At 39.8% G+C, this 25,656-nt stretch overlaps 1 protein-coding gene across 3 annotated transcripts in view; it reads left to right on the top strand.

Annotated features, from left to right (window-relative positions):
* The window catches only part of LOC117537447 (CUB and sushi domain-containing protein 3-like), a 268,893-nt gene that overhangs the window by 9,410 nt on the left and 233,827 nt on the right, over window positions 1–25,656 (top strand). For all 3 annotated transcript variants that reach the window (XM_034202669.1, XM_034202670.1, XM_034202668.1), the window contains exon 2: window positions 12,532–12,754. In XM_034202669.1, coding sequence (XP_034058560.1) covers window positions 12,532–12,754 — 223 coding nt within the window. The remainder of the gene's footprint in view (window positions 1–12,531; window positions 12,755–25,656) is intronic.

Raw genomic sequence — 25,656 nt, 5'->3', positions numbered from 1 at the left:
GTGGTATTTGTGTGTATATCCAAAGGCAAGGGGTAAATCTAACCATTTGAGGAACAGCTGGGACCCATCTTGAGCTGTCTGTCAGCCAGCCCTGCTGAGGCACGTTTTTTTTTCCAGACTTGTACGTTATGATACTGATTCATATTTCTGAACCGCATTGCCCCACTGTGCAATCACAGCATGTTGTTAATTTGGTTTCTCATCATAATTTATCGTTGGTATCGCAACGTGGCTCTAACACGGGGTCGGACCAAAACCCCAGGGAGTGCATTTTAACAATTTAACTGATGATAAAGGTCGGACAGGCATCTAAGTAGTGACAGTGGATTTCAAGGAAGACATACTTTAGGCGTGAGACTTACATGTATGCAATCATCTACAAGGAAGCACATGTTGTTGTTCTGATTTGCTTTGAAGGAATAAGATGAACGTTTACAACAATGTTCTTTTTATAGATGCAGCTTTTATGGAGATGTCAGTGCTTAACATATAACAAGCTCATGATCCATATCTCACAGATTGTAAAGGGGGATTTTAATTCATAATAGATAGCTTATCTGAAAAAAACAAACGGGGGGCTATGGATATGGATGTGTGTGTGTGTGTGTGTGTGTGTGTGTGTGTGTGTGTGTGTGTGTGTGTGTGTGTGTGTGTGTGTGTGTGTGTGTGTGTGTGTGTGTGTGTGTGTGTGTGTGTGTGTGTGTGTTGGTTGTGGTGAGTGGAGGGAGGGTGGCTGTGAATGTAAAAGAGTAGTGAAATTAAGAAAGGGTTACATAGATGCAGAGATGCTGGAGGATGAAAGTAATACATATATCTGTGAAGCAAAAAGAGGGAGAGAGGAAGAGAGAGGGACTGAAAAAGTAAAAATAATATTGTGCACATCTTCAGGAAATCAGAACAATCAGCCTCACAGACATGGCTAAGCAGCTCACACAATCAGCCCTGCTCTGAACATAAGTCATCTAATTTCTGACAAACATTGAAATATTTAATTGCCGACGTTTTTTTTAACTCCGGGCGATAAAAGAGAGCCTCAAATGAAAGCAGTAACACTTGACTTGCCATTTAAAGTGTCTGGGTCTAATTGCTACTGAGCCCCACGCAGGGTTTAGGGGCTTCTCTCTGTGCTCTGCTGATATTTTTTTACCAGGATTGCTTTAGCGCCTTCAACGGTTAACTCACTTCTTAAAGATGGTGTGCTAACATTGACCTTGGTAAACTCAATTCTAGTTTACTTGACGTTTGCTCATACAGATATAGCAGCGATTATTTAAAACTGCAGATCACTAGTTTTCCCATGGCTGTTTTATCCGTCCGACTCACACATTCATACATTTAAGAAAAGTGCTATCAGTAATTATTCAGTTTTAAAATGTAAAGGTTTATTCCAGTGATTTCATTTCCATAAAAACTGAAAGGTCGCAATGGTTTTGGTCAGGTTCTAAAAGACTGGATCCTACATTTCCCACAATGCACCTGAAAACATATTTTCATTGGATCCTTCCTTCCTTCAAAATATCTTCCTTTTTTTTCAAATCCAACACCCCTACTAGTCACACTAGTATTTCAGCGATAGAGCCTAAACAGAGAATACTCTGACAACAGTATCAGCTCTTTTTCAGACTTTATAGAACTTCCACCAGAGACATTAAAGAAGCTATAGTTTCCGGCTGAGAGGCACTCCTCGTAAAAGTTTGTTGCTGCCATTGTTACTGTTAGATATTTAGTACAATTGGATCATCCTATGGCCACGGCCAGGTTGAATTTAGTTTTATAAAAACATTTTTATAATTAAGCTCATGAAAATGGAAGAGGTGACTCTCCAGGATAAACAATAGACTGAAGCCGTGCATTAGTATTCAAATAGTGTGCTGTTATGCATTTCTGTCCTCATAATGATCTGATCCTCCAGCTTTTACTGAAGTGAATTAAGTCTAAACTGTTACTCCGGATTCAACTGGGTGGGCTCACTATCAGTAATGGACTATCTTTCTCAAACTTGTTTTTCAAGGCCATTTTAAAAGGCAGCGTGAGTGGGGATCATTCTGCAATGTCTTTTAGTGCTATTCATTAGCTATAACTTTTCTTTGAACTGTCTTACCTACACCCATTCAAACTATGAAATGCTTTAAGTTAGAAACACAAGGAAAACATAGCTACTACTGTATATGATAATATGTTGGTGGCTCTTTTAGTGATAGCTTTGTTACAAGGAATGCAATGTGGATCAGATATCTCACAGGAAGACTCTATATTAGTTAATTTTATTCAAGAATGGGTGAAGCCTCAATGATCAAGGAACATAGAAACAGACAAAATCTAACCAAGTAAAAATAAATATACCAGTAACTTTTAGGTCAAAACACGCTGCCATACATACAGTTGGGTCAGCGAGACACCCCAGGTGAATAGGGTAATTTTTTAACTTAAAGGTATCAGCTAGAAATTTCTCCAGTTAATTACGTACAATAAGGCAATTGTTTTTTGTATTACAAGTTTTCTGAAATAGCATGTTTAAATATGCAAATTACCCATTATCTCATTAAATATGCACATATTTTAACACATTTCAGGAATCGAAATCTGAACTTTGGATAAAGCCAGGTTCAAAATTCTTGTTTCATTTTGTAGTCATATTAGTATCTAAGGCTTTTACAGAAGGGATTTTGGATATCTCTTTGTATCACTCCATAAATCAGAAAATACTGTCAACAGCCCTAAAATATCAATTTTCGCCATGTTTTAGGTATACAATGTTGTATAATTCAGGCTATGAATGATATATGAACAAACCCTTCTGGAAAAGCCTTCATAATATTGATAGGAATATAACTGGAAGGTTTGGTGTATGTACGTGCTACTGAAGTTGACATTTCGAACTCACGAGTAGGAGAACAAACTCATTTTGAGAAAACGACCTTTAAAGATTGCTGTGAGGCGCTAGCTAAACCCTCTGTTCTTTGGATGACAGCTTGCGCATCGACGCACTCCGTGAAGGTATTTCATGTTCGGGGTAATTTGTTTTTTGTATAACCTTGCTTCGTGCAAGTGACAATTGTTGTCATCTTCTCTGTGAACGTCTTTTTCGCCGTTCTTTTGCCATTTTGAGATTTAAATTTCTAGCGGAAAGCTAACCAGGAAGTGTTTTAGCACACCACGTGACGCATCTGAACGAATCACGTTGTCAGAAATTGACACCAGCCAATGAGATTTCGTTTCTTGGTTTAAGATCCCTTTGTACTTTCACGATTAGTTGCTGATACAAAGGAAATGACCATATTTGGATCAGATGAGATTGTGCAGGAGAGACGGAGCTTTTCCAACGATATCCCTGTTGACATGGTGCACACAGCGGTCGCGGTACTTTATGTTACGTTAGAATGCTATACTCTTCACTTTTGGTGAATTTAGGAGAAATCTACAGACGCAAATAGACAAACTATAGTAAAATAAACACTTAAATGTGTATTTTGTACGTTTTACTTCCAAAAGCCTGAAAGAAAACATGTTATAGAATCAAAATAGCACAACATCTCAAAATTGACCAGGGCCCTTTCTCATTTCATCAAATCCCCCTCCTCGACTCCTCGACTCCTCGGTCCTCCGGTAGTGACCCGGAAATGAATTTCAGCGCGCCATGTTGAAGGACATCTAGGTTGCGTTCCAATAGTCCATTTAGCTTAGGAACCTTCATAACCAAGTGAAATGATCCGGAAGTACGTCAGTGGCAGCCATGTTAAGTGCCGTTCCAATTCTCCAAATGAAAGGAAAGGAGGTTTCAAACTTCCTTTATAACCTCCTTTAGCTTAGGGACCACTGGACCTCCCTTGACGAAAGGAGAGGAGAAAATGCTGCCCCACAATGCATTGCAGCCGCAGCATTTGCCGTCACTCAACAGTCGGCCGTTCACGGAAACAACCGATTATGACCGAGAAATTATATCATGAACGTTACGGTGCTTATTAAGCTTTTTAAAACGTATGTGGTAAGTTGCCAAAGTGCTTTGTTCTGAACGTTCATCAGTATTATAATCAAAAAGAGAAATATGAACGTTAGTTTTTACTGAAATGATCAAATAAAGTCAACATTTCACAGTCTTTACTGAGCTGTGTGGAGTTTGTTCAACTTTTAAAAGATGTTTGAATGGTGATATACACAGTGATAGATGTTAAGGACTAACGTTTATAATAAATACATTTGTATTGATTTTAAGATCTTTTCATAGTTCATACAATCATACGTATTGGGACCATTTGTATTAATGTGGACCGGAGGGAGAGGGTGATGAGCATACGTTTCACTTTCCTTTTTTATTTCAATTCCAACTTTGGTCATGAAGAATATGTTTCTCTGTTGTCCACGTTCATAAAGCATAAAACAACAGCATCAGAGCACAGTGCAGAGTCTCTAGATGAGTTTACAGTAGTCCCTCCTTCTTATTGAACATCCATGTTGTAGTCCGCTGTATAGCAAACTGTAGTTTCCATAGTTTCACCACAGCAGCAGACGCACAAAATGATGTCCGCTGGCCAGGGGCGGACTGGCCATTGGGAATACCGGGAGTTTCCCCGGTGGGCCGATGCTGTGTGTGGGCCGGAGGGCCAGAAAAAAAAAGTGCGGGTCCGCTCAGTGAAACAATAACAACGTAACATGGAGGAACAAAAGTCTGCGTTTAAATCGTGTGTGTGTGTGTGTGTGTGTGTGTGTGTGTGTGTGTGTGTGTGTGTGTGTGTGTGTGTGTGTGTGTGTGTGTGTAGAGGTGTGTGTGGTTAAAACACATCAGCCACACCGCTCTTTAGCCTTTCTAATGATTCTGAAGGTATAGTGAAGGCGGTGCGTGAAAGGCACTGCACGCTCCTCTTCTCAGAGGCTGAGTTAACCCTCCCGCTGCCTCCTGGTGCTGCAGAGATTTCATGAAGTGAAGGAGGTTTTCCTTCTATAAAACAGCTGTGGGCAGCAGATACTGTGAGAGTCACAGACATGAATACATAGATCAAGGCAGACTGGTGCACACACTCTCCTGTTTTGCCAATCCGGTGCTTAAACAAATATAGCTATACACCCCTGGCCGACATGTCCTTAAAATGAAGTCCGAGTTCGACATTTTAATTAATGTCCTGCCAACACTGGCAGGACAGAAGGCGACACGCCCTTTCAAGCCATGTCCTCACATCCCAAGATGCATCCCCCAATACAATAATAATAATAATAATAATAATGCATTTCATTTATATAGCGCTTTTCACAACTCAAAGATGCTTTACAACAACAGGGTTCAGGGGGAGTGGCTGTACCCGTAGGATAGAAAAGGGGGAAGTAGTGATGTCTGACTCAGAGGTCGTGCGGCTGTGGCGAAGAACGTGTTGCCCACATTCTGTTACTGAGTTTAGGCTAGTTAGCTAGCAGGTTTATTGTTTTGGGTGCAGTCATTTTTGCCTCCACTTGCTGTTCAAATAAATGTTGAAAGAAAAAGTTAATCTGTTTACAGTTCTGTTTTATATGGGTGTTGAAGAAGAAGAAGAATCCAATCCAATCCATTTTATTTATATAGCACATTTAAAAACAACAGAGTTGAACAAAGTGCTGTACATCAACAACTGTATAAAAACATAACATAAATACATAAAAACAGACAGGACATGAAACAAATGTAATACGAGACAATGAAACCAGATCAGAAGCCACCGACTGAAAAACCTCTCCTATATGACGTAAAAACAATACAAAACACTAGTAAGGTAAAAAATAAATAAATAAAAACCACATTTTACAGCACAAGTGTCACCTGGTCTGTACAGTAAAAGCCAAGGAAAATAAGTGGGTTTTTAAGCGAGATTTAAAAACAGGCAGAGTTGGAGCAAGTCTAACCTGGAGGGGCAATTCGTTCCATACTTTTGGAGCTGCAACAGCAAAGGCTCTGTCTCCTCGCTGCTTTAGCCTCGATTTTGGGACTATCAGAAGGAGTCTGTCAGCAGACCTCAGTGACCATGTGGGTGTGTATGGTTTTAAAAGATCTGCCAGGTACGGTGGGGCTAAACCGTTCAGGGCCTTGTATGCGAACAGCAACATTTTAAACTGTATTCTAAAATGGACTGGTAGCCAGTGTAAAGAGGCGAGTACAGGCGTAATATGTTCACGCCTGCCTGTCCTTGTAAGGAGGCGTTGCAGCAGCATTCTGGACCAGCTGTAGGCGACGAAGAAGAAGAAGAAGAAGAAGAAGAAGAAGAAGAAGAAGAGAAGAAGAAGAAGAAGAAGGAAGAAGAAGAAGAGGAGAAGAAGAAGAAGAGTGAGCGGCTAAATGAAGAGAAGAAGAAGAAGAAGAAGAAGAAAGAAGAAGAAGAAGAAGAAGAGAAGAAGAGAAGAAGATAAGAAGAAGAAGAAGAAACCCTCTTTAATGGTCACACATGCAGAGCACACAGCACACACAGTGAAATGTGTTCTCTGCTTTTAACCCATCCTAGTACCAGGAGTCTAGTACTAGGAGCAGTGGGCAGCTATTGTACAGCGCCCGCGGAGCAATGGGAGTGAGGGGGGAAGGGGGATGTCTGGTGCCTTGCTCAATGGCACCACGGCAGGAGGTGAACTGGGACCTCTCCAAGTAGAAGTCCACACTCCAAATAGGTCTGGTCGGGGACTTGAACCGTCGACCCTACGGCTCACAGTCCAAGCCCCTACTGACTGCCATAGATTTAGTCCCTAATTTTGCTCTCAAAATGGACCAGATTGATGCATTTAACTTCAACATTTAAAAAAAAATCTTCCCGGGAGAGCTTGCCCCCAGACCCCCCTAGAAGAGGTGAGGTCCACCACCTGCCCACATTGAGGATGCTTCCTACGCACATGTTTTATTCCATGTGTCAAGTCAGGCAAATTGGGTCAAAATGTTATTGCATCAATGATCTGTTAACATTAAAATCACTAAAATATGCCATAACTATTTTGCTCTAGGCAACTCAAGGGCTCAGGTAATGTGATTACTATATGAATAATTGTCCAAAATAACATAAAATGCATAGGGTTTTTTGTTAAGTAACATACTTTCGTCGCCGGCCGGCCGATACATGCCGCGCATTAAGTGGGCCTGTCTGTCAATTAATCCACGGGTCACTTTTTCCCCCCAGTCCGCCCCTGCCGCTGGCGCATCATAAACACGTCGGATAGTGAAAGTGCATTCGGATTCTCTAAAGTACCGCAGTCTCTGCTCCTAAGTCCTTTTGAATTCTCCTATCCACTATCCCTTAACCCCGTGACGTTTCACTCAGAGGTCAAGGAATAGGAGATAGGGTTAGAATTTAGGAGCTGATTTTTGGATTATCGGAACGCAACCCTAATTTCTCTAAATGCACTTCAAGGACCGAGGATCGAGCGTCGAGGAGGCTCTCTGGAGGAGCTATAACCGAGGATACACTGATGGGTCCTCCACGGTTGATTGATTGATTGATTGAAAAGTTTATTAACAGCTTGTATATTGGGTACAGTACAGTACAGCTCAAAACATACAATTGTTAAGGGGATGCAGACCAGAGAAAGACTTTCGTCTTGTTTACATCAGGGTCCCTCATTTCCAATTCATCATGTCATTTAAGACATATAAGACATATTTGACATACAGATGGCTTATTTACAATTTACATACAGGTGGTTTTTTTTACATACAGATTGCTTGTTTACAATTTTCATTTTAGATTTCGTTCTAATACATCCTAACCGGACATTTAAGACATACCAAGTCTACAGATATACAGTTAGTAACAGAGTCTAAAATGCGAGTTGAACGACAGGTTGAGATTTGTACCATTACCGGGGCCAGTTTTGCAATGCTCTCCCCCGAAGGTGCTCTTTAAGAGAGGTTTTGAAGGTAAGAATAGTTTTACTTTCCTTTACAGTTGTGGGAAGAGCATTCCACCTTGATGTGGCATAATTGCGAAACGTGTATTCCCCCTTTTTTGTGCCAAATCTGGGTTTCACATGATTTGTGGAGCTCCCTCTGGTGTTATGATCATGGTATTCCTTGACCTTTGGTCCTCCACGGCTCCTTCGTGGATGCATTTCCGGGAACAGAGATGTTTCAAAGAGTCGTGACGCACGGCCGGATTTATCTCAGCCAATGACAGCTCTGCATGCATCCCCTGGATATTATTTTATTCTGCTTTCATCGCGACCCGATGTTTACAGTGAGAACAGCTGTGAGGTCCGTGCAGAAAGCAGAGCGGTGTGTATAATATTGTAACGATCACAAAGGGAGTCGGAAACAGGCTGCTAGTTATTAGGCTTTAATAACTCTTCTTCTTTACAGATGATCACAGATTCAGGAACAGCTTGTGGGTTCAACCTCACACTACTAACTCCTACACATACCCATATATATAACAGTGTCTACGTCACAACTTCCCGCCCTCCCCCGTCTGCTCCCCCAACCACCGGCCCGCACCTCAACCAGCATCACTGTGCAGCTCTATGATTGGCAGAGAGACGGGGGATGCCTGAGTGACACCCTCAGCATCCTATACAGCAGGGGTGCCCAACCAGTCGATCGCGGGGAGATTCCCAGTCGATCGCGAGATGTGTCTAAAAATAGAACAACAACATTCTGTTTTATCGTTAATGTCCTATAACATAATCTTCATGTGCCAGAATAATGCACTTGAACGCATCAAAGCTTTGTGATTGGCCGGCGTGACCCCATGTGTCGGGGCGTGGCTGGTGGGCAGTGGGCACTATTTCGCTGACGTTGTCCGTGTCAACAGGAGTGACAGTCCGCACACACACAAGACCGCAATTATGGCAGAAGCAAAACAGCCCAAAATATATAATTTTCACTCCGAGTGGGAGGATGATTATTTGTGTATCTATTCCAATTCAAAGTCCATCTGTCTCATCTGCAATGCGAGCGTGGCTTTATCGAAGAAGGGTAATTTAGGAGCGGCATTTCAAAACAGTGCACAAACGCTACGAGACGGAATTCCCTCCTAATTCTGCCCTACGTTCCCAAAAGGGGAGGGGCCTGAAAGGACAGCTAAATGCACAGCAGTCCATTTCCACCAGGCCCAACAACAAGAGCAAGACTGCTACCAGAGCATCTTATCGAGTCAGGCACTTTCTTGCGAAACACATGAAGTCTTTCAAAGACGGCGAAGTTGTGAAAGAAGCTTTCCTGGAGGCTGCCGACACGCTTTTGGGGGACAGTAAAAATAACAGTAGCATTTCAACAGGTTTTTGATATAATAAAAACTCAAGTTAGATACCGTTATTAATCAGCTGTAAGTTTTTGTTTGTTTGAACTTATTCATTACAATTATTGTACAAAATGGTATAAGAATGCAAACATTAAGATCTGTTCTGTTTAAATTGATTATAGTCTATTTTCAATTCAGGTTAAGAAACTAGTGTTGCTTGCATCCTATTTTAAAGGCATTTATTTTTATACTCCACTAAAATGCAATAAAAAAAGGGTTCGATTCTATTAATGTTGTCTTTTATATTGCACTGTTGCAGCAGATTCCTGTGTAGCTTCAGATCTGAGTTGTCTTATTAGTAAGCCTCATTTATACTTTTGTAGCAACACTATTTTTATATAAGGACAAAGAAAGGGTTCAGAGTCTTTTCTTTTTTTCCTGTGTCATATGTGGCAGCACTGTTCAATGTTTCTTGAAAACATTACCCACTGTAGTATGTGACGTGTGAATAAACTCCAACTCTGTATCAACAACACTGTTGTGTAGCTTCAGTTAAATACTTGTATGTGTGTAGATTAGAAAGAGGTAAGATAAAGGATCTGCAGTATTTTATGAAGTATTCATCGTACAAAGGTCAGTTTTATAAAAGTAGAAATGTGTATTCACCTGGTAGTAGGCTGTCAGTAACTACGCCTCTCTATTTGGACTGGTAGATCTCGGAAGACTGGCAACTTTAAAAGTAGCTCTCGGTTAAAAAAAGGTTGGGCACCCCTGCTATACAGGGTCGCTACAATATATATCACTCAGTATAACAGGCTCTCCTTATTTGCTTTAGTTTAGTAGATTTAGATTGAGTAGACAAACAAAGAGTCGATATTTTCTAAAACTTGCTTCACATAATAAAATATACAACGGCTATAGGCTGTTAGCTGTAGGTGCGTGTGCGGTACAGTGTGTGCGTATGCAGCGGACAGACAGGTCTCACTTGGGTGTTCTCTGCTTACTTTCAATACTTGTAAATAAAACTTTTGGCCCGTAATTGATTGTCCTCATTGTAGCGACCAGAGAGGGGGGGGGGGGGATATATCCAGTCTCTGATAGTGTTACGTTATTATGAGGGTGCTCTGTTTGATTCTGAAATTGTATATATTTATATAAATATATACATATATATATATGTGTGTGTGTGTGTCCGCATCTGTAGCCTGTTATTGTCTCATTATACCGCACTTTGAATGAATTAAAAGTAAATATATAAGTCGTCATGAACACATCTGTCCATCAGACAGGCTGCTGTGCCTCCTGTCATAATTAATGGACGTCTCTTTAAAATGACCGCTCAGAGGAGAGGAGTTCTCATTTCTCTAACCGCCTGCTGCTTCCCCTCCTCTCTCCTCGGTTCCCCTCCTCGGCTCCTCGGCTCGCATCTCCTGTGGGCGGGACTAAGTCTCGAGGATAGGAGTCGAGGAGGGGAGTCGAGGAGGGGAGTCGAGGAGGGGAGTTAGAGAAATGAGAAAGGGCCCAGTACTTGAAAAACGATGTTTTTGCCTGCCGTGTCTCGCCTTTTAAGAGGGCTCTCCTGCTAAATACGATATCCCTGAGAGCACTTGAAAGCAGCAATAATGCATGTGTCAGGTTGGAGGTTGTCCATGTTGGATAATGTTGACCCTGTAGGTAGGCTATGTATCAATGCTGAAAATGTGCCCTGATTACTCTGGTCGCTCAATGACAGTGGGAATAATTGCAACTCAGACATACCTTGGAAAGATCAACCCACATATACACACTTCAGTTAGAGCAGCAGCACATCATGAGACACAACATCTTTAAACCTTATGGCCGTGATATATCCTTTATCTGTAACCGGATCTGTAAGAAGGTCAGTACACTTGATCCCTGCTGCAGGAGACGGGAATTGGTCTCGGGGGTCAGTCATCTGGACAATTGGTGGAGATATATATTGTCAGGGACTCTGGGTCAGGACCCCTATGAGGGCAATATCCTGTAGTTACTGCGAGAAGTAAAGATTGGGGAAAATTGTACCATACAATTATCATATTTGTCCAAACAGTGGTATTTTGGGGAGTACAGTAAACAGCTGCAGGGCTTTGTCCTAAAGTAATGAAACAGCTTGACATGAGGGGAATTCATTGTTGGTTTGTGTCAGAACATTGTGTTTGCTCAAATGTATAAAAGGCGTCCATATTATCAGAAAAAAATAACTACTGTTTATCTAGTTAAAGGCAATTTCAGCTGCCAAGTGATCTGTGTCTGTATATGGCCAACACTATGCAAAACATCCTTTACCTACCGAGTGTGAAAAGCTAATTACACTAGGAGTAAATTGTAGGGGGGTAAACCATGCATCTTAATTAAGTTTGCATTTCATTAGACAAGGTGCAAGATAGCCTCAAATAAAATGGACCTTCTCTCTTGCAGTATGTGGAATCATTGTCAGACGTTGTCAGTGTGGGTGTTGGAGTATACTTAATGTGGAAATGCGGGAAAAAAAGTTGTATTGTGTGAGAAAAGGCAAGCTGTAAATGTCTTTGCATGAGGTAGACAGATTATGTTTGTATATGTGTTTGAGATACAGTTACTTAGCCACGGAGCATTTGTTCATTTACATTTCTGTAACACCAAAAGGTTAGGCTGGCAATCAGATTATTATAGTTTGAGAATGATAGTATAATGCTTAACCTAATATGTCGAGGATATTGATTTTTCAGAAAGCTAGTGCAGCAAGGTGCAAATATATATGTTGTGTGGGCTGTGAAACAGAGTGTTATGGGCTTGTGGCACCAAATTGGAAGACCTTGCTTGTTGCTATTCTCTAAGGGCTTTCTGACCCACTGCAAAGAAGTGGGCAGTAATGATACAGCACTAGCTTTTTGTGCATATACCATTGAAAACATCATAGTCCCACATTTCTCTTCCATAATGACAGCTGTTTTTGTTACAGCCTATTGTTTTTTTTAATTAGAAATGGAACTGAAAACATAAATGGAAACACAAAACTTGGCTCTTGTTCAGCTAACAGCATCTGCCAGCTGGAAACATTGAGCATTTTTCAAATTATTTGTGGGAGAATTATTGCACCTGGAGTTTACAGGGTTCACACAGTTGTTACAATAAAAATGTTACATGGAATAGCATCTGTACAGACCTATTAAAAAGTTTTAAAGCCACTCTGTTTATTTATTGCTACGGATGTGTGCGCCATTCAATATTAAGTACATTCTCTGTAAGGATTTCTACAATGTGCTTGTTTCCTTCCACATGTTGAAAAGCATGCATTTTATCATTACTTGGCATTTGATAATGACTGCATTTGTTTCTTTCCCCTTCCCCCCAGGTTTTATTCATACTTGTGGAGGCACTTTAAAAGGGAGGAATGGGACGATAGAAAGCCCCGGCTTTCCATATGGATATCCAAATGGAGCAAACTGTACCTGGGTGATTGTTGCTGAGGAGCGGAGCAGGATTCATATAGTTTTTCAATCTTTCGCTGTGGAGGAGGAATATGACTTTTTATCTTTGTATGACGGGCATCCACACCCGGCTAACTTCAGGACAAGGTAAGGAAGAGGCCCTGAAGGCACGCACCTTGAAGGCTGCGTTTAGTGGCATCTCTGCTGAAAGTTTCATATGAAATGTACCCATGATAAAGACTGCTCATTATTGTCAGGCACGTCAGCAGTATTGTGTGTGGAGTGTAGTCCAACTGTGGACAGTTTCTGACATGGTTTGTGCAGAAATCAAATGCCCTTCTGAACTTCAGAAACTCAGATTAGATTTTACATTTACACCATTTTTTGTTTTGGTATAAAATGATCACAGGAGTTCTTGCACACTAACTTAAACATAATATACATATCATTAAAATGTATATTATGAGCAGCAATAGAAAAATGATTTTTTGTTTGATTCTGTTCAAACAAAAAGTACAGTACACAAAGTCCAGACCATGTCCTATGTGAAACACAATTTAAACAGCCCTGTGTTTATATTCAAAGCAACCCATTAACCGGAAAGTTTTAAGCCTGCCATCATTAATTTCTGAATGAGCTAGCTAAGTTGGCTTTAGTTATCCACAGGTCAGCTCAGTAGCTGCACATTACACTACATGTCACTTGTTAGATGCTTTTATCCAAAGCGACTTACATACTCAATACTGTGGGCAATCCCCACAGGAGCAATTTGGGGTGAAGCGTCTCAGGGACACAACAACATGCTGACTGCAGTGGGGTTTGAACCTGTGACCCCTGATCCGACAGTGCAACCCACTACACCACACACCTCCCACTGCTTAACTGGAGGAGATACAGATTAAGAAAAATAATAAAATCAAAACACTAAGACTTTTTTTGGTAACATTGATCAGTGAACTGACAAACAACTGTTAACTGTGCTTTCTGCATTCAACTGGTCTATAAAGATTCTTCCATGGTTCTTTTATATATTTCAATGGCCTCCTTTTTTTCTCTAACAGGAAATGTGGCTCTCACTGTGTTTGATTATACAGGACGGTCAATTCCCTCTGTGGCTGCATACTGTTTAATGATCTAATTTAATAAATACACAATTTGGTGAGATGTCATTTTTTTTCGCTCCTCCTAATGAACTGATGTATAGGATATCTTTACTGATGCAGATAAGATGCTGCTCATAATAGCCAGTGCATGTGGCGTTTGTATGAAGTGCATATTTAGATTAATAAATGATAATGTTTCTTATTAAACATACTTAAATCACCAACATGACCTCAATCAAACTCTCAAACATTAAAAATGGGTGCAACTGTGCAGGCTGTAAGACATCAATTATTGACCACCCTTGTGGGAAAAATCCTTTAATATATAAATATTGAGTTGTTTGGCCATAAGAAGAACATGTGATTCAGAAATAATCATTAACTGCCATATCTTCGGATGTTTTTTTCTCTATTTCCCCAAATGAAACACCCTTTAAAGTGTTTGGATTTCAAAGATAAATGCCAAAAAGGTTTTGTCTTATCAAACCAAATTGCTCGAGATAAACCCCCTCTTTATAGATAATAGATGTTCTGTGTACTACTATGAGAAGATTATCTCTCGTCTGAGCTGATACACATGCCAGCTCTTAAACCTGTCAAAAGCTTTTTTTCTTTAAGGAAATAGTATAGTGCAGGGGTCGGCAACAGACGGACCGCGGTCCGGATTCGGACCCAGACGCCGACCTATACGGACCCGGAGCTATAATCAATACATTAATAGGGGATTTTTCGGCGCCTCCCGCTTTTTTAACGCTGATTTGGGTGACTTGCGTAATTCGTGGAGAACCGAAGAGTTTTCGTTTTGGGGGTGGGGGGGAGGGAGTCCGTCCGTCAGTCCGACTGACGGACAACTTCTCACTTAAAAAAGAAGAAGAAAGTGAGTACCTGTTTTTCCTGGCCAAGGACAGGTTCCTTGAACACAACACGAGCGTAACGTGTCTTCACGTGTTATATGTCTCGTCTGAAAGGAGTGCTGAGCACCGGAACGCCGCTCAAGCCCTTAAAATATTGCAATACCCATAAGGAGCCGTACACATGCCGCAGTGTTTGCGTGGCTGTGTCTTTAGTTGTAAGCCCAGTGGCGATCTGTTGTTATTAGCATCTGGTTAGCTAGCTATGCTAACGAATTTAAAGAGCTTTTCTACAACCAGGTGGAAGAGAGCTATCTCCTGAGAGGCTCAAATAACCTCAGCTCAGGGAGGTTAAGGTACACCTTGATATGATCATTATAGTTATTAATGAGACTAAATGAAAAACAGGTATAAAATACTATATGACAGTAACAAAAAAGTTGTTAAAAATAACAAGAATATAGTTTAAAAGGGGAGTGATTTGTAAAATATCCAAAAAGAAAAATATGCTTACAGTTCTGTTTCATATGGGTGTTGGGAGATGTATCCATAGATCTCTTCTTGTTGCTCTCAAAGTGCACCAGATTGATGCTTTTAACTTCAATATTTAAAATAATCTTCCCGGGGGAGCATGCCCCCGGACCCCCCTAGAGGAGGTAAGGCCCCCCCCCACTTAAATCATGTTCACATGGATAGGATACTAAATACATTTGCACACATCTTGTGTCCATATCTTTCTGGTTTGGTGGTCATGCCACAACCGTGCACATGCATGCATACGTGAGTCATGGTGAGATATCTGGATTGGTTGCTTTTTCTTTGCACAGCATGAAAGAAAGGCGAAATGAATGGGCTGTGATTTTAGTTTTTTTAAGCAAAGGTTGAGTTCAATCATTTGTACGACCCTCGGAGGATGTTGTAAAAATTGAAAGGAAAAAGGTTCCCCACCCCTGCTGTAAATAATAATAAAAACCCTTGATTTATAACTTAACATCTCTGTCTCCTATTGATCTCTGAGTATATTATAAAGAATAGCAGTTAATTGAAGCATTATAGCACAGGCCTTTGTCAGATGGTATATTACGCAGTTTTTTTTCTGCTTCGAATAGTTCTCTCTTTTTTCACCATACCTGTGTTTGCATCACTGTAACCAATGAGCACCTGCATGTGTGTATGAGAATGGCCCTGACACCATTTCAGCCCAGATTTACAAACTCCTGGCAGGACAAGCTCGAGCTCAATTCTCACACTGAATTTTAAAAAAGTGAGAGAGGGACTGCAATATAAGAGGGAAAGAAAGAGAAACTTTAAAACTGTTCAATTGTTATGATGTGTAAAGACTGATATTGTTCTATAATCATCTGAAACTGTTAAGTCATGATGTGAAACGGTTAACAAAGAAAAAGGGACACTCAAGCTGCTGCTACACTTTATTTTATTTATCTAAAATTAAGCACTTTTAAGATGCACATATTTTCAAAAGCTATTTTATTTATTTTCTCTATTTTATTTGTAAATGCAGCCCGAGAGGAACATTACACATATCCACAGTATTTAAGTAATGTTAATTGACAATAAATATTGTTGTTTTTGAATTGTACTTTCTTTATTTGATTGGCAGTCAGTTGTTGTCGATTACATGCAGACGTTGATAAAGCTACAGGTCACTTCAATATATATATCACACTAATTCATAAAGCAAGTTAGGCATTTTGATGTTCCGGACCTTTGCATGGGGAGATTTTCTCTAACTGGACCTCGTTGAATTTTTGTTGAAGACCCCTGGTATAGTGTATAGACAAGCATGCACTGTCACAGGTGAGTGTGGGGTCCAGCATTTTTCTCTGAACCAATCTAAAAGACAGTGCCACAAGGAGAGCTCCTGCCTCATTTATGTAACTCATAATCTGTAGAGAGGTGCATACAATCACATGCTTATACAGCGGACGATGTACGGAGGGGGTGAATAATTGAAGAGCTGAATCATTGAAACTTTAGCAAATGAATCACTTTGGATACTTTTGTTGCATAATGCTGCTTTCAAGGCTTATGATCTCACATAGTTTTGCCGCATATATTCTGCCTATGACTTTGCATATTGTTCTTTGGAAGAATGATTACGTATGGTATTAGCTTTATCTCCTTACAAGTGGAACAACTACCTTACATCAAGCCAAAACTCAAAATATGCATTGCCCCTCAACGGATGCTCAAAAATTTGTTATAATCGATAACACATTCTGTTGACGTTGCTTCATATGCTGATATACATTTATGGCTGTTATGTAGCCTGTATTAAGAGTTTTCACAGAGCCAGATTTTTAAATCAGTGCAAATAATGATTTTAAAGATCAGAAACACTGTCAAACGTTAATGAAATGTTAAAGATCCTCTTTAATCCGTGAAACAGCAGTGGTCAAAGGAGAGACATCCTCTCAATTGAACGAATCTTCTCAGTTTTCGATTATTCCTGAATGCAGCCAACATATTCCACACTCCCACTAACACATAAACGCAATCTGGTGATTAGACCGAGAGCAAAACACCTGTGACATACTGTAGATTCTACAGTATGTCACAGTGTAGAAGACGCGTGAAGAGGGATCTGTTCGCTTTTGTGTCTTTTTTTAATTAACATTATTAGAACAATTGCTCAGTAGGTACTGTAAGAAAGTGTCCAGCTCTAGCTAGCAAACGGCTTTGCTCAACTATGATAGTCAAGTTTTCGTATTGCTAGCGTAAATTGAACTATGGACACGAGGAGCAACATGGCAGAAAGATAAGCAGTCCCGCTGCGTCTGTAAACGTGAGGTAAATTGCTATAAGTGAGGGGATTTGTTAAATTAGTCCACTCTAAAATGTGTTTAATGCTGCTAGGTATAAGCTAGCCAAAAAGTAAAAGTGTAGCTAATGTTATTTTTTCAAACGACTGCTTACTGTCACGATGTAATGGATTCACGTTATTTAACAGAGCCATAATTAATTAGTATAATAGGTTCACCTGTGCCTTTCCGGATCTGACAAAATCACAGTGGAGATGCTTATAGATACATAAAAAAAAATTCTTCTTCAAATGGCCGTATTAGTTGTGTTAAAAGAACCCATTATGCTATTCAGGATGCATTTGTTGCCCTTTTATAAAACAGGTTGGTCATACTGTCATTTGTACATGAGCGTTTTGTTCCCATACTTATCTCAGATGAGTTACTTTAATTAAGTTTAGGGTTATTTACTTTTCCATTTGATCATGTTGTTCTGGGCAGTAGTTCTATCAGAACTGCATGTAGCATGAGTTTGTCCGTTTTTTGTCTATATTGGGTTTTGGCAGGCGCTTTGATTAAGGTCTGCTGACATGCTTACTCATCCAATGGCATCTCTCAGATAAGGCTTATCTTATCTTGTTGTTTATCGCAATTACCAAACATTTATCCTAAAACACAAACTAGATTATAACAAACAACTGGTCCTGTGATTTAAACAAATATATTACTGGCTTATCCTAAGACATTAGTGTCGTGCTGGTATATGGATGGAAGGAAGTTTGGAAGGGCAAGAAACACGAACCAATGATGCATGAAAAATCTAACTTGATTTGGAACAAGTTGTCCCTTGTTCGGCCTGTTTATTTATAATTACTTTAATTCATGTGCAAGATATTTTGACAATATAGGTGACTGTTCCGAAGGTTGTCTCATTGTACAGGGTCAGTTTAATTATTGGTGTTATTTCTTATTAATCTCTCTTATGACACAATCCGTCCCATGGGAGAAGGGCATTGCTTGCCTTGAGTGATGCAGGTTTGGTTTTCACCTAAATGCAGCAAGCACCTGCAACAGTTATTCACCCAACCATTATACACTGCAAAACTGACCCATTATCAAAGCTCGTGAAGCATTAAGCTCAAGGCTGAAGGCTAAAGACAAAGCTGCTCACTCAAACTCTATTATATTTATTATATACAACACTTATATTATTGAAATGTCTTTACACAAAAATATCAGAGAATAATTCATTTAGAAATGTTCAAGATCTTGTTGTAATGTTGAAAAAGATCTTGAATTACTTAGATGGAATGTAACACAGTAGGGCTGGGTTATGTTTTCCCCTGTATTTCTGATTGTAATATTTTTTGATATACCATAATATGAAACTTAAGAGACTCAAGCTGGTAATCAGTGCAATTAACTGCCTTCCATTGTTAGTATTACGACTAATCATGTGTAACACACAATTACAATTACATGGAATCATTTTCAATTACATAATTAGGCCTATGTTGAATGACAGTACTTAGTGGACACAAGAAAATGGTGGTTCCATGTACTGCCTGCACCTGTAGAGATAACATGCTCTCCATTTCTTTCAAGGTAAAAAGCACAACTGTTTACCTTAACTGTTTTGTCCCCATAATGCTGTCAGTAGTTTGCAGTATGATAACGATTCTGGCCAAAATTAGGTTGTAGACACATTAAGTATGCCTTTTTAAACTTTCGTCTTCTGGTACACTGAGGTTTTATTTACTTTTGTTAGCGCTGTGGTAGGTAGAGGCTGAAATCATATAAGGGAGTTGTCTGTGCAGAGTCTTGATGATAATGTGTGAATCTTATGTGCAGGATGCTAATCTACCAATGTGTTATAATCAGACTGTAGTCATTAAATAAATACACATCTTTAGGCTTAATATTATCTATATAAAACCCTGAGATAACTAGGCTATACAAAGTTTGTTCTATACCAAGGCAACTGAAACACATGAAATCCAATATTAAAGGTTTATTAGGCTTCAACACGTCATGGTCATAATCAAGGTCCACATTTGGTTATAGGTGGTCTTGAATTGAACTACTACAGGGGTACAGAATATTGGGGGTTGGAATCACCAGAAGCCAAGCTATACCTATCATGATTCTTAAGTTATCATATCATATTGAGATCTTCAACATTTTGTCATCTGCTTAGTATTGCATTAACATATAATGTGATCTATTACCTTTTTCCTTCCATTGTTTTGAGGAAAACACCTGCCAGTTCTGCTGACTCAGCATTTGACCCAACCAGAAGAAAACACCATAAGCACCATATAGTAGACTGAAAAAGAAATTATTCCCAAAAAGCTTGACTTTCATAATTCATTAACAGATCAAATATGCAAAAGAGAACACAAATGTTCCTTTATTGTTATTGCTTTCATTGCGTACAATAATATGATCAACGGTTAGGGCAAGTGATATCAAGCAAACCCATTTCATGTACTTAAGTGTTACGTTTCTGATTTTTGATGATTTTTGGTAATGGATTTACTACAGTTTCACCAGGAATAGCTCTGCCCTAATAGTTTTTAAAATAAAGATAAATTGTGTGTCTTTCTGTTGATACAATATTGGCACATCAAATATTGCAGTGTTTTGCACATTATAGATACCCCCACCCCCCCTTCAGAATATCAGAAACACAAAGCAGTCCAGTACAAGACCACCACCAACCAACTTCACTGCCTAAAGAGTAGACTTCATTATACACTATCGTTTGTATTGGATTTAATTAGAATGCACAGGTATTTATAATAAAGTAGACAACAAGTGTAGTAGTCTAGTCCAGTGGTTCCCAAACTTTTTGTGCCCAAGGCACACCAAAGGACAAGTAAAAATCTCAAGGCACACCTATTGTGCAAAATAGCCCTTATAACACGTGTTATCACTCATATCATGTAAAATATCTGTACATGTGCATAATTATGTACTAATGCCAAATACAATGTGACGAAGACAACTATATTACTCATGAAATATTTATTAACGAAATATTTCAGAAATTAATTTGAAACTTTATCAAATTAGGCTTCATCAAAGCAGCAACACACTCATTTAAACCAGACAGGTCACAACATTAACATTTCAGCAATCAGCATTGAAACATGTGCTATTGTAAATATTTTGCCGATTTACAAATTAGTGAGATACATGTGCCTGTCGGGGCGCGCAGAATTTGTTAATCCTTGGTGGCACTGAGGAGAGGGCCACTCGCAAGTCCTGTTCAACAGAGAGCCGTGGCCTCCTGTTGTTCTTCATGTAAATCAGAGTAGAGAACGCCAACTCCAGAGATGGGGTCGTTACTAAACAAATGTAATATATTACACTACTTCGTTACTATCTACATAAAGTAACTCGTTACTTTACTCGCCGAGCACGTACGAACTTGCGCATCCGTGAGTGGCAATAACTTTCCTTACCAGCAGGCGGCGGTAGTGTGTATTTGTCCTTCAAAACAGGCAACAACCGGAAGACAGAGAAGAAGAACAGACTACGTGATATAAACAAACAACAAATAGCGTGTGCGGTAGCTTCACCTTAGCATGTGTTCTTTGCAGGTTTTTGTTGAGGTTTGACGTGGTGTTTACAGCAGTGGATAACAGCTTCTGGCCTGGACACAGTTTGCACCTCACCGTCACATTCCTGTCTATTCTTCGGACGAACTCAAAGTAATGGGCATACCTCCACCCCTCGAAAGTTATCGCTGACTCAGCCATGTTTATGCAGCACTGCACTGGAGATGTGGACGCGCAAGTCGCGCAGATTACGTACATATAAACCTACAAAGTACTGATATAGTACATTAAAAAATAATTATTTTTGTGTAGTTGTATATTGCAATAATAACGTATGGTTGTCACAAAATCCCACGGCACACCCGGACTTGCCTCACGGCACACCAGTGTGCCGCGGCACACCGTTTGGGAACCACTGGTCTAGTCTATTAGCGTTTTAGGGCCATTGTTGGTTTGCTGTGTCAAATAAAGGGTTAACAATCTGCAAAACAAGAAACCACTGATGATATTTTGCTGAGACTTTTCAAAATCCCATGTAACTAATCCTGCCATTCAGAGAGGAGGAAAAGCACAACTAATTCTTGTTAGGAAACAAAAGCAAATGGCTAAACATTCTGATGGGTTTTTCCTGATCCGACCCAAACCTCTAAATAGCAACGTTGTCTTTTGTGCTTCAGTCACACTTTTGTTTTTTCCAAGTGGTGGATTTCCTAACAATGTGGCACTATGTTGTGTGGCGCCAGAAAATTATTATTCCATGACAGTCTTTGCTGTGCCTCTAGGGCCCTGAATAGACGCGAGCAGAATGCCTGCACTTACACAATTAATTCTCTCCAAACCAAGAATGACTGAGATGAAGGGGGGAAAAGGCTGCTTTATCTTGTGTTTTCTTACCTTTTTGTAAAACTTTTCCACTTTCTCTTTCTGCAACATTTCCGTATTTTGAACAGTGTTTTCCATGTTTTTCCATTCCTTCTATGTATGTATGTATGTTGATGTGTTGTTCGCTCGGGTGTATCGTCAGCTGGAATAAATAGGAAGGTGAACACAATGACAGGCAATCATTTTACCCTAGGGTAACTATAAATAGAAAACTTGATAGAGATTAAAGAGGCCTTTAATTTATTAACGCTTTTAATTAATTAAGGGAGAAATTCAGAAGGGAACAAGACAAAAGTGTCAATACATTTTTAACATGAAAAAGAAACGACATCCTCGTGATAGACCTGATTAGTATGTCTCCCCATTGATCTGTGTATTCTCTTTGCTCTGTGAAGTTTTTTCCCCCATACCTCTGTCAGTGCTGCACTTACATTACGCACAATCCCTCGTGCCTGAGAATGGCTGGTTGAAGCTCATTATACTGCTGAAATGAAATGCTGTGATGTGAGTAACAGTATTGTATTGAAGTCTTTGATTCCAGTGCTGCCCTGCACACAATGACTTGATTAAGGTGATCATTTTGCTTTTGTCATTATACAATTACAATGACAAGTGCATATTGAAAAGCATGTTCATACAGGCTTGGTTTTTGATTTGTTACATTTGTTTTTTTTGGCTTTAGAGCAATGTTTTTTTGCCGCAGCAAATCCTTTATAAAGTCTCTTAGCTAAACTGAGATGTAACCGCTCTAACCACGCACCTGACATTGTTTGCTAAGTGACAGTCAGTTTGATACATGACTGTTAACTCTCATACCTTCTAAAATTTTAATAGTTTTTTTGTTTTTGCACCCTCCGTGATTTTAACTTCAAATAGGGTTTAGCATATAATTATTGCATGTGTTGGGTTCCATTGTTTCCTTACTAGTTTTGTCACATTGTCTTAAATGTAAATGCAACCTTTTAATTTGACTATTGAGTGTGTCTTGTATAAGTTACATTACATGCATGAATCATATGGTTACCTCGACTAAGCCTGACATTTACCTTACACACTTTACCATTCTCAACCATCTGAATCACTTGCGATAGAACTTGGGATGTTTAAGGCGGTAAAACATAAAAATGTGACTCTTGACCGGCATCGTCTGGTTATGCAATGTGATTAAATCCTGGATGCTGAACAGTCCCACTCATCGAACAAGTGGTGCCACTAGCGCCAAGTAGTGAGGTTTACAATTTCAGTTTTAACACAGAATGCAGTGCAGAAAAATTATGCACCTGGATATAGTCTTCATTTAATTTCATTTCAAACCTTTATTTAGACAGATAGGTCCCTTGAGATCATGGATCTCTTTTACAAGGGAGACCTGCATCAATTTAGTTCCACATGAAACATAAAAACAACATAAAAACAAACAATAGAGGACATCATATTTACATATTCACCAACACTTACAAACACCCATAGTGTCAGAAAGCATCTCGTGCAGACGTGCCTTAAAAACATTCAGAGAAATAAAATGGCTCAATTTCAATTTGGACTGTAGGCTGTTCCAAGCAAGTGGAGCTGCGCACATAAAAGCTGTCTTACCTAAGACAGTCCTTACTCTTGGTACATCTAACAAGACTACATCCTGCGGTCTTATCTGATACTAAAGAAGAACACTTTATTTTTTGTGGTGACGGGATGCATAATGTAGATGAAATAATTAACAAATAATGTGACTTGTAAGCCATTTTGATATCATATCTATCTTCAGTCACAAGCAAAACATTATGACTCGTAAAGTAACTTTGTGAATCATTATAACTCTTTTATTAGTTTAAAATCCCTTTCCTAATTCCTGAAGGCAGATTGAGGTTTTTTGCTGAAGCAATGCAGAATAAATGGCTAACTAATGCTTCACTATTGATCTGATTTGCTTTCTCACTTCCAGCCTGGATAACTTCAATCAAATCAATCCTTATATTCAGAGGTGCACATAACTTTTTTGCCCTGGTTCTCAAAGGAGCACCTGGAGATGTTGCTTGGTGCTCATCCTTAAAATGAAATAAACTGTAACTTTTGAGGGGTCTTGACTTTATTTGCCAGACACACGGCACTGAACACACATGCAGAGGTGAACACAGAACACACATGCAGAGGTGAACACAAGACAACATTAGCACGACCAGTAATCCTACAAGCTGTCATCACTTCCCTCCTGACTGTTCTCCTCACTGTCTTCCTCTCTGTCAGACATGGTAGCTGATGATGTAGGCCTACTACTTTCTCTCTGGTTGAGTCTGCGATTAGCTGCTTGCATCCACAAGTCAACAGCTGGGTTTGGGTCAAAAGTCTCTGTTGTGATCTTAGACAAGTGGATGTAATCAAATAAGTATGTGAACATAACCAATAACCTACCATAGCCAATAACAAATGAATGTAGCTTATTTTATTTATGTTGTTCATTCATATCTTATTTTACCTTAACATTTATTTATACATCCCCCATTTTCATCACTTACAGCGCCCATCATACAGGGCAAATGAAACGTGTAACCGGGGTGAAAAGGGTGTTACATTTACTTAATTGTGAATATTGTTACATCAAGGCCGAAAATTAGGATGAGCCCCAACGGTCAAAAATGTTTTTTCCCTCCCAGAGCTGTCAGCGCAGCGCCTCCACAGATCTGGTGCCCTAGGCGAACATCTATTACGCCAGTGCTACGGGCCGACCCTGAGTTAATAACATGGGTTCATATGCAACTATCTATCTATATATATCTATATATATCTATATATCTCTCTCTCTCTCTCTCTCTCTCTCTCTCTCTCTCTCTCTCTCTCTCTCTCTCTCTCTCTCTCTCTCTCTCTCTCTCTCTCTCTCTCTCTCTCTCTCAATGTTGGTACCTTTATATATACAGTCTATGGTTGGTACGCAAATGCGCCTTTTTTCAAATGACACGGTGCTCTTTTTTTGACGGAGGTGCGCACCTGCGCACCAGTTATGTGCAGCCCTGCTTATATTCACATATTCAGACCAATATACCAGAACCACAATGCAGACAGCAAAACAGTAGAGCAATAATTATCTTTTTGTCTACACTTCTGTGCATTACTCCGTATTTCCTCTGTTTCTTACAATAGACTAAAGGCAAGTGGTTTGCTTTAATTGTTGCTTACTAGTTAAGATCAATCAGAACACTTCAGGGCTCTACCCCTTTTTGTCTTTATTTGTTCCCCCTTTCTTCTTCTTTCCCAGGAGGCACAGAAAGGTTAAGAGCAGTGTAGCAACAAGTAGAGGATTGTGGAGGCAAACAAAGGGATAGAAAAAAGGCAAAGCAACACTATGGTAATCCTGCAAGACAGGAACAGTTAAAGTAACAGTGAATCAGAGACATATCATGCGATTATAAAGTGAGAGAGAGCTATTGTGACACAGAGAGCTAGTGACATAGGGAAAGACAGACGGAGGTACAGTAGAGAGACAGACAAATTCCTCTCTCTCTCTCTCTCTCTCTCTCTCTCTCTCTTTCTCTCTCTCTCTCCTCATGGCATGCCGCTACCATGACAAACTAATCAGATGGCAGGAATGCCTGACAGCTACCTTCAGGGCTGATGTAGTGTGTTCAGGTGGAAGGAAAGGCTGCATCTGTCAGACAATCATTGGCACACACCGGCGTTCGGCTGCCACAGGTGTGGCTTTGATCCATAAACAGGGTTGCCATAGACACCTGGCGTCTCCTCACCCACAGTGACATTTTCCTCAAACTTGTGGAGTTAAATAGATATTCAACAAAATCGGTGTATATCGGACTCACACTTGTAGCACTTAGCATCTCTATCCGTGGAGCTGCTTAAAGTTTAATTTAATCATGTATTCTTTTCTGTATATGAGCGTTT

The sequence above is a fragment of the Gymnodraco acuticeps genome, unplaced genomic scaffold (genome assembly GCF_902827175.1).
Source record: "Gymnodraco acuticeps unplaced genomic scaffold, fGymAcu1.1, whole genome shotgun sequence".
Classification (NCBI taxonomy): Eukaryota; Metazoa; Chordata; class Actinopteri; order Perciformes; family Bathydraconidae; genus Gymnodraco; species Gymnodraco acuticeps.
This window is presented reverse-complemented; position numbering and strand designations above follow the sequence as displayed.